This window comes from Lytechinus variegatus, chromosome 2 (genome assembly GCF_018143015.1).
Source record: "Lytechinus variegatus isolate NC3 chromosome 2, Lvar_3.0, whole genome shotgun sequence".
In the NCBI taxonomy this organism is placed as follows: domain Eukaryota; kingdom Metazoa; phylum Echinodermata; class Echinoidea; order Temnopleuroida; family Toxopneustidae; genus Lytechinus; species Lytechinus variegatus.
The window spans coordinates 68443440-68465919 of NC_054741.1; the positions used below are offsets into that span (position 1 = coordinate 68443440).

The window sequence follows — 22480 nt, forward strand, 5'->3', positions numbered from 1 at the left end:
GGAAAAGCGGCGCCTATAGTCTCACTCTGCTATGCAGGTGAGACAAAAACCTAGTTCCTGTACATGGCAGATTAAAAGAGCCAATGGACAAAGTTTGTCTTCCTATGTTACAGTCATACCAACAAAACTGACTCCAAGATGATTGGCAATAATGTAAAACACTTGGTCAGTCTATAGTCAGTTTGGCTGGTGCAACTGTGGTGTGACTGTATCCTACCTGAAGCAAAGCCCAATCCTCATTGATGAGCCACTCGAGCTTGTCAATCGACGTCGTCTCGGAGGTAGCAGGTCGATGGACAACAGGCATGGGCTTGACCACCGGCTTTCCGGCCAGGGCACGCATCTTCTGCTGTTTGGCCTCACGCCGCATCCTAAGAAGGGCTGCGGAGGGTCGGTTGAAGAGAGATTGAGGAGGCGTTGGCAGCATCGGAGGCTGTTGAACGGTCTCAGACTTCTGGTGGTGATGGTGGTGGTGATGGTGACCATGGCTTTTGATTTTACGAGTGGGTACAACTGCAAGACAAGAACAAGAATAAGCTGTTACTTAGAGATACATGTACATAAAAAAAATATAATTATGCTCTTCGTTAATTACATCTCAATTTCAACAATATATCATTATTTGCTGTAGACAAGTCTTGCTCTATCTCCCTGTTCCTCTAGTCAATAGCATTAGAAGATTGAGATAAAATTATTGTAAAAACATTCCCAATAAGCAAATTGGAGCGATTCCAAGAACAATTAGTGCCTTTCTATCCCCACCAAACTTCCAATAGCCTCATGTTGCCCGCTCTCAAGTCTCCAGCTAGTCTCAATTCAGTCACTATGTAGAGTGGAAGAAACCCAAGTCACAAGACTAAGTGAGATCAGGCTTCAATACATACCTGCACCTTGCTCCACTTTAATCTTTTTGGTTTCCTTCTTATGGAAGACGGGAGGAAGTTGAGATTCCGTCATGATGGACGGCTCGTACCCGAGGCACATCACATGGTCGATGTAGACATCGTTATCGTCTTGTGGGGGAGTTGGAGGGGCCCAGATCTGAGGTTTATACAAAACAAAGAGGATTACTTAACTATTTATTATATCTATATATTCATAAATGCGTTGAAAGATCAAAGAAGTGTATCACTCCTACACAACAAATATTTGAATAATTTGGACAAGGTACTGATTCTAATTTTTATGAAAACTGAAATATTGATAGACTATTTGTCAGGAAGGCACTTTTTTTATTTAGCCAACTTTTAAGCACTACTTTAAAAGCATCTGTGGACAAAATATATACTTTCAAATATGACTTCTCTATCAATGCCTACATGTTAAAATCATGATTTAAAAATGCACTTTCTCTAAAGGAACAAAGATGGATATAGTACCATTTTTTTAACCAAGGTGTATTAATTTAACCCAGCTTTATCATCAGTACAGTGTTTTAGTCCTTCGGCAAGACATAAATCCATGAGTAACTCTATATCACATTCTCTCAAATGTCCATCATATATATAAATAACAATTAAAATGTAAATAAATGTTACAACATGTACATGTTTAAATCTTCAGAACCATAATCAGAGATGCAGAATTACTAATACTTGTGCAATACTGCACAGTAACAATCACGAAACATGTCAAGTTTAAACAAGTTCCCAAGGGAACAGTAAGAGATGTGTTAAGACCAAATACTTACCGGCATAATTTCCTCAGTCTGCGAAATGTAAACCTGAGCATGAAAAGATGGAAATTGTTCATTGTAATGATGTTATCATGTCATCTTAAGGCGTGTGAAGAGGAGAGAATCTATCTCATCTACAGCATTATTTCAAACTAAAAAGTGATATCTTCTTTGACCTTTTTCTTTCACGTAAACCTTGAAAATTGGAATTCAATACTTACATTGTAGTTTTCACTCTCCATCAGGTGGGCATTTCATGAAACAAGATTTCCACCAACACTTTTGCTTTTAGCCAATCAGATGAAAGAATTTCAGTAGCTTGTAACAAATAGTCAGCAAAAATTTCATGAAATGTTCCCAAGATAAAGACATCTTCGGCCCAGTAGCACAAAGCTTAGAGCTACTTCATAGAGCTGATTTTACGCTTGATTCAATTGATGATTACATGCAATAATATGAGTCAACTGTTCCATCTATTACTAAGCCTTGTTTCAGGAATCCAATGTATGCCCATTACAGAAATGTTGAATAGCCGCAGTTGGACGTAAATAGATTTGAGGTCAAATTGGTCCCTTTTGATGATGAAATTAAGAGGTAGGATTTTAAACTATTTAAATTAGATTGCTCCCTTACACTAAAGCATATCAAAGGGGTCGTTTTTCGTGGCCTGGCAATGTACATAATGAATTCAGTGTGGCGTTATTTAGGGTGGAAAATCATGACAAAATACATGCTTCGGGTATTCTGAGACAGATCGTTACCAGCTTAGGATCCATTACGTAAGTTCATGAACAAGCATAGAGTCCACATTAAAAGTTGGATAGTGGATACCATACTCAAACACATAACAAAGTGTTGTTTTTCACAGCAGGGTAATGGGCAATAAGGATCTCAATGCATCTTGAAAGTACAACCCCCCCCCCCTATTTTTTTTTTACTGAAATGAATGAAAATTGTGTAAGATGATTAAAGGGAAACAAAATAATTCAGCCAATGTGGACTTAAGTGGTTCACCTAAAAAATTGCAAACTACAGAAATCTGTACGTGTAAGACTGAGAAGGTTTACATAATTTTTTCAAAAATTTGTTTTCACTTCGATGATCATTTGACTTACAATAACAAGAAGTGTGGGGTCTTTCATAAAACTGATCGTAAGTTATAATGATAAGAATAATAACGTTTTATTTACCCAGGGTAGCCACTTCAGTTAGGAAACAGCTCTACCAATGGGCCATGCATAACATAATGTTATTATTACCCTTCTCCAATCTAAATGCTAAGCGCCTAGCAAGAAGGCAGAAGGTCCCATTTTTATAAATCTTTGGTATGACTCGGCCGAGGATCGAATCCATGACCTTCCCGTTCATGAGGCGGATGCTCTACCACTGAATGAATGACTTTACAATTGATTGGAGTATGACAAGGAAAATGGGACTCCCTATTACTTTTCATCACAATGAAGTTATCTTTTTATTTGAATAGCATTTTTCAATGCGAAGGGTATATCTTGCCCAACCTCATTGGCATTATTGAAATAGACCCAATTCCCAGAGGGAATACGGAATGAACTTTTTACCTGCCATGTGATACTTCATATTCATAGTCATGCAAAATATCCTTGCATAACTTAAATCAATTTTTATGCAATTTTGCAGAATATAGACTGTATCTCTCTCGTGTATCGTCAACAATAATAGTCCTAAACATAAGACCAATTCTTAACAGTACGATGAATATAATAGAATCCATTGGAAAGTGATTTTGCATTAAGTGTATCCTCATTCTGATCCCGATACATTTTTTTTTCATATTTGCTTTGACAAATGCATTAATAGCTTGAAATGAAGGACATGGACCCTCACCCGTTTAACATTCTTCTTTAGTGTACTTTCCTCTGTAATTTTGCAAATTCTAGGATAACATGGATCGAATATGTGCAGTATTATTTGTACCCTTTATCTAAAATTTTGAGGATTTTGTTGGAGGGTTCGGGGGTTAATATTAGGTCGTTGAAAGTCATAAAGTACATTGGCCCCCTATATAAATATTTCATCCATCTATAAGGCACATTCCTTTAATAATTTAGTGAAAACTTGATGAAATTCACACAGATGTTGACAGGGTAAAAATGATTCCATTGTGCCCCTGTGAGATCTAACACAGCCCCAAAACTCTTGATCATGCTACATGTACTCAACCCGACTTTAAATTGGCAAACTCCAAAGTTCCATACAAAAATGTACTGCAGGAACATCTACTTTTCTCACATTTTATGCCTCCAAATGAACTTAACACTTTGAGCAGTAACTCTGTTGAAAATGGTGTAAAGCAAACCTTAAGTTTTTAGGGAAAATTTAAGATAAATGAAACTGGAAAATTTGTGCAAATTTTATGCAGATTCAGCAACTGCGATTTTTCTAATTCAAGCGACACAATTTCTGTGACAGGCTTATTTGACCAAAATATTGTTATGCACTAGCGCTTGCTTTGCCATATATAGGACGGCATTTTTAGCCGGAAAACCATGACACAGAAGTTGAGTCACAAATCTAAAGCTGCCTTTTGATCACTGTGATGTATCACAAGGCATCCAGCTCTTAGCTGTGTACATTCGACTTATTTCTTTATTTGTGAGCAGTGAAAACTTCCCCTTAACGAGGGCAGTATAAGAACACATCTCATCTCTAGTAATTTGAGGCAATATTGCAATCTGCAATAATTGTCTGGAGAGAAAATTAATCAACACCTTAAAAGAATAAATTTGTGTGGCCTGAAACTTAAAAAAATAAAATGTTCATTTCATATTTGCACAAATTTTACAATTCTGGGGCCTATTTCTTTAAACCACTTCAGAGTCAACTTGTTGACAACGGTTTGAAAACTCCATCAAAGAATAACAGTGGAATTTTTGAAGTTTTAATTTTTGTGACGTCACACATGAGCGGCTACCTCATATGTCATGATATATATATTCTATAAAATGGCAAAATGGGTTTACCTGTGCGTTCTATATATCAGACTTATAATTTCATTCCATTTCTACAAGAGATATATTTTGTCATCGTCAATGATTTAAAAATAAGAATTTGGGGCAGCTATTCAAATAGGACGTCACAAAATTCAAACTGAGAGAATTTAGTGTCGGACTTCAAAAACTAGCCAGTTTAAGAACTAAATCTAAAAGTTTCTAATAGATTTCAAACCTAAATCAGCCAAGTGGGACTATAGAAACAAGATTACAGGTCTGTTCTGGACTTAATTTTCTTGCTTGGATAGATCTATCCATAACATTACGAAATATTTGCATTCTGTGTGGGAGCATGTCGCCTCATTTGTTTCCAATTATCATTGTTTGCCCCTCTGCTTGAGACAGCACCAACTCCAGTGTAGTAATTACTAGTTGCAAACAAATAGAACACAGCAGCAAAAATTCTGAATGCAACAATATCATTACATTATGGTCCGATGTAACCAAGCAAGATAATTGAGAAATCCTATTAGGTAACCTATTTTCATATTCCCACTTGGTTCATTAAAAAAGCTTTGAAATGAAAATATATCTCAGTTTTCAATACAGATAGAGATCAAAATTTCAAACTGGATATTTGTTTTTAAAGTCATTGAAGACACTATAGGTCTGTATTCTGAAGTCGTATTTAACTTAAACCATAAAACCATGGTCTAAGTCTGGTCTAAAATTATGGGGAGCCAAAAAACTAAACAATTTTGCTTTTATTGTTCTTATACTTACTATTTTGATACCCTTTGCTTTCATAAAGAAAATATTTCAGGTATCATTCTAGAAAAGTTCTAAATGATTTTAGTGTCAGAAGAGTTAATAAATTGAACGTGTACTAATAGAGATTAGTGCCCTAATTGACTCTCCATACTTAAACTACAACTTTAAACCAGGGTTTAATTTAAACCCAAGTTCAGAAAACGGGCCCCACATATTTTAAGTATCTGATTTTGTTGGTTTGCCAATCACCATTGAAGAATCACCACAGGGCACCAGTCAATGACCAGTAAGACTCTGGCCTAGTTTGTAAATTCTTGAAATCAAATTGCCAAAGATTGAGAATCTTGGAGCATGGGGTTATTCAATGGTACATTGTTATATCCCTCTTGAATCCACAGGGGCGAGTTTGCATGGCACAGGCTTAGTGTTTTCACATTCACAAATCTATAGTCAAATAAACTATCACAAAATATTAAATTTTTCAATTTTTTGTCAACCAATCGCTTTCAATTTTTTTTTCTAAAAAACTTGACAAGTCCATGCCATTTTTCCACAAACCTTCATTACCCCTGTGGATGCATGGAGATAATTTCAAGAGTGTATGTTTGGAACAAGTTTGTTGAATCTTCTATTTTCATTATTTTGTTTGTCTGGAAACCAAGTTGGTGTTGGAATAGACTGAATATTTTTGTTACTGTATTAGAAAAAAAAATGTAGAAGGTAATTTTAGTTATGTTGGACAGTTGGGTTGTAAGCAGCAGCTCAAGTTTTGGGGTGTTATTATTCATTTCTATGTTTTCCCTTGCTGTTTAATCACCAAGCCTGGTATCCATCTAAACACACCACAAGCAGACACAAGAAAGACACAACACACAAAGATGGCTTATATTTCCTTCACTTGCATTTATCAATGCAACTTCTTATTTAGTCACAGAATTTAGATTATCTTCATTATTGTACAAAATATCACTTAGGAACAAAAAAAAATTTATGCAGTTTACATTAGGTGACACATTAGATCAAGGATAAGCAATTTTCAACTATCAATGAGCTATACGCATCACAAGCAGATGATACGGACACAATATAGGTCATCAGCTTGTAATGCTATTATATAAGTTTAAAGAAAATAAATCTTTTGATATATGTTAATGGTCAATAAAGTACTTTCATATGAACAGCTAGCAGGAGGAACTAGAAGCAAGGCCATTACTTTCCACATGCAAAGCTAGCTGTTTTACAGTCAATATTCACACACATTTGTGGTATATTTGTAAACTATCCAACTGGATTTAAAGCTTTCCAAGCTTAAATCTTGCAAATCAAAAATATATTCTCACAAAATTAGTACAATGTACAAGTTGAAATGGAAAATTTATAAATCTTTCAAGTATGATAGTATTCATAGATTCTCCATGTGTTTTGCTCCTAGCAATACCAAATGCCAATACCAGAATATACCATCAATTGTGTCTATAATTAAATTTTAGTAAGGAATTATATCTTGAATGAGCCGAGTTTGACATTTCAAGATAAAACTGAAATCAATGAAATAAATAAGTTCTTAAATGTAATGCTAACATTATTTTTCAAAAAATTTAGAAAATGCCCTCAGTGACAGTGCACGAACTTGCAGAAACAATACAGCAAAAATACCCCCCCCCCAAAAAAAAATGATTGTGTAATTTCACATGTAAACTGAAAAGGAGAGTTTTCTTTGCTTGAAACAGACTGCTTTACAAATCTACAGACTTTAGAATTATGAAAGAATTTTCAAGATACAATTACTTTTCTTTTTTAGCTACATGTAAAACACATCAATGAATACATTCCCAATATATTTCCAAAGAAATACACAAAGATGAGGTACTTCACAATATCTCACCAAGATTAAGTTTGTTTGTTTTTTTTTTTGGGGGGGAGTTCAGTTTGGATTTTTTTTTAGCTTTAAATAACCATCTATGGAATAATAATTGTGAAAACCAGGCCATACTAATCATTTTGCCACATACTTGTGAAGTTAAACATTCATAATCTGTTAAGAACTCTTCAACATTAAGTTGTGAACCCACGTTAAGAACCCACTGCACTATTCGTATCAGAGTAGGGGGAAACCCCTGTGTAGTGGTCCACCTGCATTCTCCCAATCAGTTATATCGGGAGGATAGACCTGCGGGTCATAGTGATTCAGTTCGCTTTTCGCCTCCCAGGCACAAGTGACGCCAAACAAATAATAATAACATACTCGATGTAATGTTCATGGTGTCATTTTGATCCATTAAAGTGGCAAACAAGAAATTAAATTCCAGTTTGTACTGTCCATACATACATAGGGGCCAGCATATACATCAGAATCCACTACTCAAGAAACCACAATATTTAGGGAGTAGACTTTGGACTAAAGTGACCATCAATTGACAATTGCTAAATTTGTATTTTTTCTCTCCTTAAAGCTCATCTACTACTACAACAAAGTTCTCCCACATAAAATGTTAAGCTTTGTGTCCTTGCCTGCATAATATATGCATTTTTTTGACAGCCATGATGGTTGTTAGCAAAGACCTAATTTATGCCAACTAGCCCTGCAAATGTGTCATACATTTAGCCTTGCACACGCAAAGTCTAACAATTCCAAAATCTGTCGTTACAGACAAAATTTAATTGAAGTAAAAAAAAAGAAATAATAAAGCGTGTACAATAGTCGCCTAGTAATACACTCACTTAATGCAAGGTTGCCTAAAACATTGAACTTGTTCATGCAAGACTTTACCAACAGCCTTTAGCATAAGATGACTGCTTTATAATTACTGAGTATATATACTTTTAGATAAGACTGGTGAGTGTATAGAAAGTCTTGACATTTATATGCCATATTATAAAATGGTTTACACAATTTTAGATTTAGTATGATCATTCGGTAGTTCAACTGCCTTAACAATATTGTTAAGATTGATATAACCATATGGAGCAATTCAAATGAAATTATGAAATGCTATCTAACATATAGAAAAAATATGGGGGGCTATTTTCAATTACTTGGCTTGGACGACTTTGTCAACTGCAGGACATCGATATTGTCATTGCAGGAAAGAATTCATACGTGCCAAAATTTATAAATGCAAAATCTGTACAACCAATGACAGGGGATCCAGGTGGCCTACCAAGCCCCTGGCAGGGTCCTCCCTAAAGCTCCTAGGTTTTAGCAACTTAACAGGACTTGGCTATTTGAGATGTATTGACGACTGGCAGTACGAATGAGTCTATGGCGATTTTCCCACCTGATATTTCAGAAATCAGGACAGTTGGCAAGTCTGGAACATACATTACAATTATAAAGCAGCATCACATATTCAAATGTTTTAAGCTTTAAGTTGAATCTTCAATTATTCAATGCGATGATCAATATAAGGTGTGCTCAAAATGTCAATGGTTACATACCAATAGGCCAGGTTTTATTTTTTAAAGCAATTACCGTTGACAAATTCATGGCGATGTACATGTACCAGCTAAAAATAAAAATACATTCTTTGAATTGCTGGGAGGTGGTAAAGTTGTTTTTTCCTCAGCGAGATGATAAAAAAGTTTGACAGTACCTTTGGTATATAAAGATACAGAAAACAATCAACACCTAGATATATGGAGCATAATCGTGGAATAAAATCTGTGATCAAACCTGCTTATATAAGCAAGTGGCCTTGAAACTGCCAATACAATCCAATGGTAATTTGTCTCTTATAGTGCAATTTGTTGAAAACGGAATGAAAAACCTCTTGATGTTGTGATTTGGTTCATATCACGTTGGAACTATTGTCTTTGGCAATTCGATGACAAACAAAATGCATAGAATGAAGTCATGGATCAGAAGGGCATGCAGACGGCACAACTGCATTACAATGCAAGTCACCAAAAAAAGGACATGCACATTTTACATAAGTATCAACTGACATTAGAAGATCGCAGCGTTCTCTTCTTATTAGAATGGACACTTGGATCGGAGTTACCTAGTCTCGGAGAGCGCTTTGCCCCTACCCCAGATGAGTCAAGGCTCTTCTTAGTGCTGGCCTTTCCTCCCGATGATCGTGGACTAGCACGCAAAGGGGTTAGAACACTCCCTATGTTAGGAGAGGATGAAGGCTTCACCTGAGACCTGGTCCGAACAGTATCACCAGTATTCTGGGACCTGGTCCGAGCTGATGGGCGATCTATGTCAAGGTTCACTGGCTTCTCACCAGGAAGAGCCAAGTTCAAGATCTCCCGTACTCTCCTTGTAGGCTTGGGAGGAGATGGTAACTCAATGCTTTCTGCATCACTCTCATCATCATTGTCTACTTTACTTGAATCATCCTTATCTGAAATAATTGAATCAGTTGCATTATCTTGCGGGCCTGCATCCTCATCTTTATTGATTTCACTCAGGTCTAGATGTGGAACTTCGATTGATTCAATACTTGGTACATCAGCTCCACTGATAATAGCTTCTTCAAAATCTTTCAAGTTCTGTTCTTTACCAATATAACTTTGTTCTTTTTCCACATCACCCTGTAGTTTTGAATTCTTCTCAGCAAGGTTTTCATTAGACCCATCTTTATGCTTATTTTCAAAAATGTCCATCACTTTTTGAACCTGTTCGGTGTCCACTTCCATGACATCTTTGCTATCTTGTTCATCATACTTTTCTGCTTTGGCAATATTAATTCCTAAATGATACCCAGAGCTATCTTCTATGTCTTGCTCATGGGAAACACCACTAGTATCAATGGCAGGGATGGCTGTAAGACTGCTATCATCTACTGGATCAGGATTAGCTACAACCACTTCAGGTAATTCCTCTGTAGGTTGCGTCAGTTCTGTCTTTTCAATACCAACATGTGATTCTGGAGAAATGAGAGGCATGGGTGCTTCTTCTTTCGGAGGTTTAACCTCTTTCAACAATTCACTTGCTTGCAAAGTGTCATCAGCTAATGAAGTCACTTGCTCAATGTCACTGTAAGATTCACGTGGGGCTTCCGTGGTCATAGCTTCATCAAGTTTCTCATTGCCTGTGTTAAACTCTACTTCATCCATATGCTGAGTTGTTAAATCTTGATCGTTTTCAGATGGGGCGAATTTGACATCAGGATTTTCATTTTCAATGTACAAAGTTTGATCTACCATAGTATTTTCCTCAATATTTTCTTTAACCACTAGAGTTAACTCCTTTTTCAGAACATCAACCTCAGTTATGACTGGTGCATCATCTACAACCTTCTTTCTGTCAGTATCATGTAAAGCATTGATCTCCTCATCCATGATGCCACAATCCTCTTTTGATTGAAATGTAAATGCTTGTGAAGGACTGGAGAGTTTATCTAAAACAAGTGGACTTGATGGTATATCTGCAGCTTTCAGAGGACTCGAGGGTTGATCTACCATCGCAGAAGTAGGAGTTAAAGAACGATCTCCTTCCACAGCAGAAGGATTTAAGGGTTTGTCTTTGTCTGCATGGAAAGTATCTACTACTACTGTGGCAAGAGCAGAACTTGAAGATTGTTCCACTGTCGTAAAAGGTTTATCTATTACTGCAGAAGTAGAACTAAATGTTTTATCTATTGTTGCAGGTGTAGGACTCGAGCATTGCTCTACTACTGCAGATGTAGGACTCAATGGTTGACATATGGCAGCAGGTGAAGGACTCAAAGGTTCACTAACAGCTGCAGAAATAGGACTCAATGGTTTATCTACTGTTGCAGGACAAGTGCTCAAGGATTGATCCACAGCTGCTGCAGTAGGACTCAACGGTCTATCTTTTCCTGCAGAATCAGGAATCAAGGGTTGATCTACGACTGCAGGTTTATTTTCTCCTGCAGATGTAGGAATCAAGGGTTTATCTACAGCTGCAGAAGTGGTATCTAATGGTTTGTCCACTTGTACAGCTGCAGGACTCGAGGACTGAACCACTAGCACAGGTGTAGGAATAAAAGGCTGCTCAACGACTGCACATGGAGGACTCGAGGGCTGCTCAACAACTGCACATGGAGGACTCGAGGGCTGCTCAACGACTGCACATGGAGGAATCAAGGGCTCATCTACAGCCAAAGGTGTAGGACACGAAGGTTTAACTTCAGCTGCAGCTTCAGAAGAAAAGTTCTCAATGTCTGTCATTGCTTGGTCAAGAATGATCTCACAATTAGATTCCACAACATCAGCAATTTCCACAGATTCTGTACCCATCACATCTGGTAATTCACCTGATTTTGGGGTGATGCCAGAATGTTGGTCCACAATAACCTCACACTTGGACTCCACAATAACCTCACTCTTGGACTCTACAGATTCTACAGATTCTGAAACAATATCCTGTATATCAACTGATTTGGGGATAATGTTAGTATTTATTTGAGATCTTTCATGCTCAACCACATCTGATATATCATTTCCACATTGCCTAATATCTCTGTCTTCCTGAATGTCAACAAAGGGTGGTGGTGGACTTCGCACTTTGTCTACATCAATATCATCTGTTGTTTCCACTCTTTTGCATTCACTTTCTAATAATTCATTTTCTTTATGAGAATCTACTAACATCAATACTTCACCATCCCTTTCTGTTAATGATCCCTGGTCTCCTTTCTGTCCATCTCCAGTACTTGGTTTAATTTCATTTGAAGTATCATTTACTGGATGATGATTAACAGAAGAAGTCTCTGAATTCAATCTTTCACTGGCATCTTCCTCGTGAGTCGGCAAAGATTTCTCTGGTACACTTTTCTTCTTGAACTTCTTCGCCAAGTCAGCAAAGAGATTTTTAGTATTGATTTTCTCCAAAACATTACCAACTGTCCTGCTTTCAGAAGCAGGGCGAATGGCATCTCGGATCTTGTCTTTAATTCTCATGGTTGTATCCACAATGTCAAAGATATTGCGAGTTCTCTTCTCGTTTGCATTCTTCATGTTTTCTGCATGCAGGTTGTCCTGTGACTGCCTAGCTAAATGATTAATCTGCTCACAAGATTCATTTTCATCATCTATCGCCATCCGAGTTTCAACAACAGGTTCTAGGGTTCCACTAACCTTGCTTCCCTCTGATAGAGACACACTTCTTCTATGGCTCCTCCCAGACCTGGTTTTACGACTGTCCCCATTGCTAAACACTGAACCCTTCTCAGAGCTACGTGATTTACCTTTGCTCTCTGTTCCTGACTCTGAACTGCTGGATTTCCTTTTGGGCAATACCCTTTCAGGACTCCTCTCTGAGCTCCTGATCCTTGGCCTACCAATTTTGCGAGGAAGGTCTTTATGACTAGTGTCCCGTCTCTTGTCCCTTTCAGCCATTCGCCTTGCCCTGTCACCACCCCTAGGAGAAGGCAACCTATCTGACCCACTTTCACTACTAGTCCTACTCCTTGTCCTACGAGACAAGTCCCCTTCGGTACCCGATGCCCCACTACTGGCCCTACTTCGCACTCTTCTTGACTGCCTTTCAATTGATGGTGGAGAGCCAGCTCTACTACTGGCCCTACTGCTGGCCCTACTACCCTCCCTGCTCCCACTTATCCTACGACTCTTCTCTCTACTATCTCTACGACTCTGCCGGGTATCCCGGACACTTTTCTCAACGGTCCCTCTGGATTTTTCCTTACGCTTTACATTTTTAGAACTCTTATGCACCTGATTTTCCGAGTCCTCTCTGGAGTATGTGTAGAGGACTTCATCCTCTTCCAGTTCTGCCTCGCGCTCCTCCTGTTCTTTCAAGGCTTGCAGTCTACCAAGTTCCCATTCTCTCTTTGCAGCCTCTACTTGCTCCTGTAAAGAGAATTGAATAAAGGATGGAAACATGATCATAAATTAGTTGAATGTTGGTAATTCAATCAATTCTGCACATAGAAAGGTGATGAATTTTGTTTGTTATTCTAGCATTCCACTGAGCACCAGCAACATGAAATCATTAGTAAATGACACATTCCACTTTATTTATGACACAGAGTCTCCTGTTTTGGGTATTTATTCATTTAATATTACAAAATGGATTCAAGGTTGCAGCAAATGGTGAGTGCACTTGTAAGTCTGTGTGTTCATGCTTAAATTCTACACAATCAGTCAGCGTGCATTTTAGGGTGGAGCACTGTTCATTAATGATGCAGCACCGTGTATTTTGGGTGCATCATTTTCCCCATAGCATGTAAAAACTGAATCATCAGCTTTCTTTCTTTCGGATGGCGCAGTCACATTTCTCCTTCGTGGCCATACGGCTAGTTGAAAACAGACGTTGGAAAGATTAAATCAGAATATTTGTACTAGAAGTTTTGTTTGGAAATACATTAAATTGCTATTGTCAACTCGCCATATGGGCACGTAGCACCGTAGGGGAAATGTAACATTATAGAGGTGCATGTAGTAGATACACAAGTGATGTCACAATAAAAAGCAGATGAGACTACTCCAACTGTGCAACCCTAACAACTTTGGAGGATTCAAACAAACTTTCTACTACAAATTCACTTTGCAGCCCCGATTTAAAAAAAAAATGCACATGTTAAAAATTGTAATGTTGGTGACAACACAGGCAGCTTGAGTATAAGCAATATTATGCAAAAGAGCTTTGCATTGTAAATACCCTAAAGTGCGCTGCATCAACAAATAGTTCTTTGGTATTGATATCTCACCTCTGCTTCTTTGAGTTCCTCAGCTGTGATAGGTTCAAGAGTTTCTTCCAAATAAACAACAGCATACCGTTCAATAGGTGTCAGCTATGTAAATACAATAATATGTCATTATAAATAAAATCTTAATGTGATCTCTCTCTCTCTTTCAACTTACAATATCATGTTAGTCATTACCCTACATGCCTCTGTAGCTAATAATTCATAAGAGGTAAGGAATCATTTAATATTTGAATTATCCTTAAACAAAGAAAATGATCAAACAAATAATGATTGTCAAATACAAACCCAATGTAAAATTCAAATAATTTAATTTCACTAAAATTAACAAAAGAAAAAAAGATCTACGGATACCAACCCCCATCACAAAATGAATTAATTCTTGACTCCAGAAAAATCTTCATTTCTAAAAAGCAAGTAGTTCAGATAGAAGTAAACGGTTTCTCATCAAGATATTTCAGAGACTCTAGTCTGTTGCGTTGTGCTATCATCATAACCACATTGCTATCATCTGAACTAAAACTCATGCAAGGCCCTCAGTGACACATGAATATGTTTGTGTCCAAGTTCATTAACTCTATCCATATACTTTGGAAGTTATGACATTTCGAAAACTTAACCTTTGTAAGATTTCAATGTTGATACCCAAAACATGGTCAAAGAAAAAAATTGTGTGGAAACTAGCCAACATTATTAGAGCATAGGGGAGCCTTTCATGGAGCAAATGATTTATATTTGTTTCATAAGCTACAGAAATCCTTGATTCTGAGTGACTCAAATTTCAGAGAAAATCACCGACACGATGCTTCATTCAACACTCCATATCATAGAACTATACAGGCAATACAAGACAAACCTGTTCATTGAGTTGTGCTAGCTCCATCTCCAACTTGGATGACTCCTCCTTGCCTTTGCCTTCCTCTCCCTCATATGGGATGCTCTCATCAAATTCAGCCAGCTCAGCATCCTGCTCGGCATGTGCCCTGGATGCAGCCTTCACGTCGGTGTCGTCCTCTGCTCGAGCCAAGGCCTAGAGCGATTAATGATGATGAAAATTAACAGAAAATAGCTAGAGTAGAGGCAATAATGGAGATGATGGTGAAAATAGTGACATTGATAGTGATGGTGGAAATCATTAAAGATGGTGGTGATGATAGTGATGATGGTATTTGACGGTGATGATAGTGATGATGGTATTGATGACGGTGATGATAACGGTTGTGACGGCGTTGATGATGGCGACAATGGTGATGATGATGGTAATAATGATGACTCTACTTTTCCTATTTCTACATTAAGTTGTGGTTCAGATAGATAATAACGGTTTCTCATCAAAGGTTATCAGAGACTCTAGTCTGTTGCGTTGTGCTATCATCATAACCACTGAAATCATAACCAATACCTTGGGTTTCTTTGAAAAGTAAAGTAATGTCACTGGGCTGTTAAAATCCCTTGAACATCAAAATTAAACTTTTCAAGATGGCTCAATAAAATTTTTTTTTTTAGTTTTGACATTAGTAGCCTCAGAAGAATTCTCTACGGCAATTAGAAGCCTTAGTAGCCTCAGAATTCTCTACGGCAATTAGAAGCCATTTTTAGACGTCACATTTATGAAATGCAGTTTTTTCTCAGCTCCCCTCAATTATGTTTAATTTTGAATTACAAGGTTTGGACAGCCCATGGATAGTAAGCTGAAATCAATATGGTGTTTTATTTTTGTGAAATTATACTAGCTTGCCATTCCATTAATTCCATTTCTATTTGACTCAATGGCCCGTATTCTGAAGTCAGGTCTAGCTTAGACCATGGTCCAACTCTGTGCTAAAATTATGGAAGGCCAAAAGTGTCAATTTTTTTTATTAAGTTGTATGTTTCTTATGTTTACTGTGCTCTTTCCTGATTCATCGATGGTGAAGACAATCATCTATTAATACTTCCTACACAATTATGAATGATTTGAGAGCCGAATGAGCTGAAGCCTGATATCTCTACTGTTAGTGATTATGTAACAGTTGGCTGTCCATACTTAAACCACAACTTTAAACCCGAGTTTAAGTTAAACCCGACTTCAGAATACGGGCCAATGGCTACACATGAAAAGTATCGAAAAATTATTACACACCACATTTTCCTGATAAATGTCAATCTTGCAATAAAATTTATTACCTTTTCCAACTCTGACTGGGAGAGAGGATTAGCTGCCTTGGCATCTTGCTCAGGTTGTTGAGATTCCTTAGGTTGCTCCACGTGCACTGGCTTCTCAACTTCTACCAGGTCTTCAAGAGATCCAGCACTCTTAGACACATCAAAGATATCCTTGATAGTATGCTGAAAAGAACGAGTCACTGACTGTTAAGATCTTCCCTGTCAAATATCGAAGTTTCCAAGAACTTAAAGGGCAATTCAACCCTGGAAGCTTCAAAAAGGGATGGGGAAAGTTTGAAATATGTAATTTCTAAATCGAAGCAACTATTACCACTCTACTTTTATGGTTACGACATCAATCTTTCTTCATTACTTGCCATAAAAGAGGAGATGGTACAAACCTTTTTGAAGAAAGCAGTGGTAAAGTTTCCTCCTTCGATGGAGACATCAATGAGCAGCCTCTTCTGATTGGACTTCTTCAGGATATTCTCTTCAATAGACATCTCACTTATCAATCTGCAATAATAAACAAAGTCGATGTAAGGAGAAAATTCCTAGTCATATACACTATGGCTGTAGTGTTGCATAGTTGGGTTTTTTTTATTAGTTTAAGACCATGACATGGCGATATATCCCCACCAATACACTGTCAAAAACAATATCAAGTAATGTTCATATACCACTTTTCAAGGTAAGATTAAAACAATTGAGATCGAGGAATAAAATATTGGTTATGGATGATTTTATAACCCTTTCCTTGAACTATGAATAGCTGAAATGGAATAATCGTATGTCTGTTTTGTAACATTTCAAAGAAAATTCTTTTCTAACAAGTGGAATGCCTCTGGCCGTCTCACCTGCATCACGCGGTTCAATATAGCAGCAGTGCTGACTTTGCATACTACTCTAACTCGCACAAGATGTTCAGTGATACATGGTTACTCTTATGTCCTCTTTTTATGAACTAGACCAATAAACTTAATACAGAGATATGATGGTTATTCAACAAAAAACCCCAACATGGCCAAAGTTCATTGACCTTACATGACCTTTGACCTTGATCATGTGACCTGAAACTGGAACAGGATGTTCAGTGATACTTGATTACTCTTATGTACAAGTTTCATGAATCAGATCCATAAACTTTCAAAGTTATGATGGTAATTCAACAGATACACCCAATTCGGCTAAAGTTCATTGACCTTTGACCTTGGACATGTGACCTGAAACACGCACAGGATGTTCAGTGATACTTGGTTACTCTAATGTCCAAGTTTAACGAACTAGACCAATAAACTTTCAAAGTTATGATGGTAATTCAACAGATACCCCCGATTCGGCCAAAGTTCATTGACCCTAAATGACCTTTGACCTTAATCATGAGACCTGAAACTTGCACAAAATGTTCAGTGATGCTTGATTACTATTATGTACAAGTTTCATGAATCAGATCCATAAACTTTCAAAGTTATGATGGTAATTCAACAGATACACCCAATTCGGCTAAAGTTCATTGACCTTTGACCTTGGACATGTGACCTGAAACACGCACAGGATGTTCAGTGATACTTGGTTACTCTAATGTCCAAGTTTAACGAACTAGACCAATAAACTTTCAAAGTTATGATGGTAATTCAACAGATACCCCCGATTCGGCCAAAGTTCATTGACCCTAAATGACCTTTGACCTTAATCATGAGACCTGAAACTTGCACAAAATGTTCAGTGATGCTTGATTACTATTATGTCCAAGTTTCATGAATCAGATCCATAAACTTTCAAAGTTATGATGGGAATTCAACAGATATCCCCAATTCGGCCAAAGTTCATTGACCCTAAATGACCTTTGACCTTGATTATGTGACCTGAAACTTGCACAAAATGTTCAGTGATGCTTGATTACTATTATGTCCAAGTTTCATGAATCAGATCCATAAACTTTCAAAGTTATGATGGGAATTCAACAGATATCCCCAATTCGTCCAAAGTTCATTGACCCTAAATGACCTTTGACCTTGGTCATGTGACGTGAAACTCATGCAGGATGTTCATTGATACTTGATTAACCTTATGTCCAAGTTTCATGAACTAGGTCCATATATTTTCTAAGTTATGATGACATTTCAAAAACTTAACCTCAGGTTAAGATTTCGATGTTGATTCCTCCAACATGGTCTAAGTTCATTGACCCTAAATGACCTTTGACCTTGGTCATGTGACATGAAACTCTAATAGGATGTTCAGTAATACTTGATTAACCTTATGGCCAAGTTTTATTAACTAGGTCCATATACTTTCTAAGTTATGATGTCATTTCAAAAACTTAACCTCAGGTTAAGATTTGATGTTGACGCTGCCGCCGCCGCCGCCGGAAAAGCGGCGCCTATAGTCTCACTTTGCTTCGCAGGTGAGACAAAAACATACTACAATCTCCAATATCGACATATCATAGACCCAATATCATCAATTTATTGAAGATTCAATGTCTTGATATTATCATTATACCCTGCATGCAGCCCCAACACACACCGAATAGACATGGAGATGCTAGCAATGGAGAAAGAAGATCGAGGAAAATTATCCATGCAATGAGGGAAAAAAGGGAAAACTCTACCCCAAAATAATGATGAAATCAAATCATGGTTGCAAGCATGACACAAGCAGGTGTGGTTCAGATAAAAATATAACGATTTCACATCAGATGTTATCAGAGACTCTAGTCTGTTGCGTTGTGCTATCATCATAACCACAATCGATGGTTTGCCCAAACCCGAGATCTGTAAAACCAATCCCCTCACAATACATGTAAAAATCTTTCCTTAAATTTGTCATTTGAATCAAGTGTAGCATCAGCTATTCCAATTAACTGTAAACTAATAACTTACACCCAAAATTTCTGACTAGGCTGGCACATGGATTGGTTTATTTAGAAATCTTTAGGTTTGTGGTGAAGGGTACAGTGAGAGGGAATTTAGGTGGTTCAGGCTCACAGTTCAAATCCTGTGTGTGTGTGTAGCGGATTGAATCTTTAGCTATTTTCACAAGTGGACAGAAACCCGTCAATACCAACCAATTGACTGGTCAGGTCAAGTTGAAGAAGGTACACACCTGTATATATGGACGTCCCTCGTCTGACCAATGCGGTGACACCTGTCCTGAGCCTGAGCATCCATGGTAGGATTCCAATCACTATCGTAGAAGACCACTGCATTGGCACCAGTCAGATTGACACCCATACCACCACTTCGTGTTGACAAGATGAAGCAAAAGATACGAGGATCCTTGTTGAATCTCTCCATCATAATCTAAGCAATGAATAAGGATTGTAACATTGACATGGGCTACAGAAAAACATTCAATCACCATGAACATTTAATATAATTTCACATAAATACCAAATATTTCTCAATTACATAAACTTTTTCCCAGGTAAGAATCACATCCTGATCCATTAAATTCAACATTGCATTAATTAGAGGGATGACAAAGGGCATTTAAGGTGAAAAGGCAGCAATGTAATGCTTTCCTATGGAATACATATGGTAATAATACAAAGGGGGGGCCCCAAGTTATATTCATAAAACCTGCTGTATTTTAACAACAGACTAAAATAGAGAGGAAAAAGAAAATTGTAATCTTCTCTGTATATAAATATACTTATGAGAGATAAAAAAAAAAAAGCATGGATTTTTCCCCCTGTCCAAATAAATGGAGAGAACAATTATTTCATATTTTTGTCACCAGACATTTTTTTTTTCAATTGCACAATAGATGAATTACAGTGTAACCTGCAACAGAAAAACCTGCATCTTTAAGAGTGGTTTATTCTCAAACCATCTTGCAGCATGCACATTGCCAGTATGACAACAGCAAAATTAATGATATAAATAAAAGAAATCTCAGGACATAATACCTGTCTCTGCTCAACTTTAGTTGTACCATCCAGCCTGAGGTAGATATGACCATGGAAGTTGAGAAACCTCTCTAAGACGTCCAGCATCTTGGTCATTTGGGTAAAGATGAGAACCCTGGAACCCTCCGCCTTCAGCTTTCTCAGTAACACATCCAGAGTCTGCAGTTTACCTGTTAAAGGCACAATACCACAGGCGCTTTAAACAAAACCGTGCTCAAACCTATATTGCTCATACAGTTCCTGGATTCTTAACCATGATTTAACAGTTTGATCAAATGGACTTGTAATATATACCTACTACAATCATTAATGATTTGCTCACCTCTTTACAATTCAAAATTTTATCAGTGTGCCTTCAAACGTAAGTTAATGCACATTCTGTAGAAATACTTTGATAAGGAAGATCAAATTATGCAGACTCTACTGCATTCCTGGAATTTACAAAATACAAAGATGTTGATAAAATTGGAGAAAAAAAAATGTAAGGAAGTGATTGGTATACTCACCACAATCATATTGAATGAGTCTTAATTCAGGCATGTCTAGTCTCATTAGATTCTCTATAGGATGTAGACACCAAGACCTAGGTTTGACCTCCGCCGTTAGTGTGTCTACCAAACTCCTCTCTTTATTCAGCAATGAAGGTGGTGTATGTGATGTGTGCATGGTAATGACTGGTGCTGAAGCACGTGGAACCACAAAGGTGTACCTATAAGAAACAATAGAAGGTATTTTTAAAGCTATATCTCTTAATCTCAAAATAAAAGCTTTCCTGTTCTTAGTGATATAAAAATGATAAAAAGACTCCTGTGAAAATACAAATTCGCTTTTCACATGAGATGTCAAGCATTGCTGATCCCCCCCCCCCCCCCCCCCCCCCCGCCTTTAACGGTTGTAGTAAAACTTTATACATATGACATAAAACCAAAGACCAATAACTATGAATTTTATGCTAATAGTTATCTTTTTTAAGCACTTGAAACAACAGTTAAGTAGATATTGAACATACGGCTAACCTGTCTAACCAGAAAGCCAATTGATTTCATAAGGCATTCGAGCTTTATGTCATCTAGCTCTCTAGTTATTTTACTTTCTGGCCAGTGCCACAGCTAACATTCACAGTGTTATGCTAGCATTGGTATTTTGGCCACTGATGGTAAACAAATCACCAGAATCGATAAGCGTATTAAGCAATTCAAAATGTTCGGTGGCAGTTGAAACCATCTAGTCTCATTAGATTCTCTATAAAATTGGACAACCACTCTAATTACCACAAAGAAAATCATATATTATAAAACCAATAGTTTTTTCATCCCCCTGAACAAATGGCAAGCTGTTTCTGCATTTTTCTGAGCACTACTGAACAGTCCAACATACCTCTTGATGATCTGCTGTAGTTCTTCAAGGTAGTCTTCTGGAGAGTGGAGGATGTTCCTGAGATTCCTGGTCTTCTTGTAGGCTACCTCCACTCTCCTCAGGGCATCTCCTACCAGCGAGTGATAGCAGTGGATATTACCCACCCCATTGCTGAAGGGTCTTCTCTTACCAGCAGGTTTAGATGTATGGTAGAGAGACACAGCTGTGAAGAGGTCTTGACCATACACTGGTTTGGCATTGCAGCGTTGTTGATTGAAGGTAGCAATACGGGAGAGGCATGCCTTACGCTCATCCGCTCTAGCTTTGTCAAGTGATTCCTGTAAGTAAAAAATAAATGCAGTCTTAGGAATCGGTATGGTTAAAAAGTGAAAGATTTCAACATTCAAGGATCACAATGTATCAAAGGAGAAACAGCTTCCAAACTTTGACTCAGGACCAATAATTATAGACATTCCGAAATCTAACATTACTCTGAAGATTTTGATTTTTGCAAAAGATAGTAATAACCTTAATAATATTACTAACAAAAATCTGTTTTCATATAGCACTTATGCCTAAAAGCACAGGGGTATTTAGTAGCTATTGAAAAATAGGGGCCAAACCTTGGGATTAATACACTGAGCAGAACATGTCTGAGCATTTCACATTCTGGCATCTGGATCATTGAGAAATTACTTGTTGCAAAATATGCACTTAAATAAGCAATGTCTCCCAACTCGAGGACCGCATGAAGCACAAAACACAGCTTCAGCGGCTCGTGTGTGGGAATTTTATTTCGGCTAGGACGACTTGATTGCAGTTATGTGGTTAAACTGAGCCAAGTATTCTAGCCTCATATCTGAACATGACAATAGTTCAGCAAAACACAAAAAATATTCTATTAGGATGAAAACATATTTCCTTCTTGTACTATTACGCTTTGTGGGGAAAAGAGGGTTTGCTCACCAATTTGATTTTAACTAGGTATTCTCTTCAGACTTCAATAACATGA

The 22480-nt window shown here is 37.4% G+C and overlaps 1 protein-coding gene across 3 annotated transcripts in view; it reads right to left on the reverse strand.

Annotated features, from left to right (window-relative positions):
* The window catches only part of LOC121408782 (helicase domino-like), a 61620-nt gene that overhangs the window by 12557 nt on the left and 26583 nt on the right, over positions 1-22480 (reverse strand). For 2 of the 3 annotated variants that reach the window (XM_041600413.1, XM_041600414.1), the window contains exons 26-37: positions 21490-21806; positions 20619-20821; positions 20113-20282; positions 19308-19504; positions 16601-16715; positions 16221-16382; positions 14911-15084; positions 14058-14141; positions 13063-13197; positions 1691-1723; positions 885-1041; positions 218-513 (exon numbers count right to left, since the gene is read on the reverse strand). In XM_041600413.1, coding sequence (XP_041456347.1) covers positions 218-513; positions 885-1041; positions 1691-1723; positions 13063-13197; positions 14058-14141; positions 14911-15084; positions 16221-16382; positions 16601-16715; positions 19308-19504; positions 20113-20282; positions 20619-20821; positions 21490-21806 — 2043 coding nt within the window. Of the gene's footprint in view, positions 1-217; positions 514-884; positions 1042-1690; positions 1724-7693; positions 13198-14057; positions 14142-14910; positions 15085-16220; positions 16383-16600; positions 16716-19307; positions 19505-20112; positions 20283-20618; positions 20822-21489; positions 21807-22480 lie in introns of those variants that run through there. The other variant, XM_041600412.1, reaches the window with a different exon arrangement.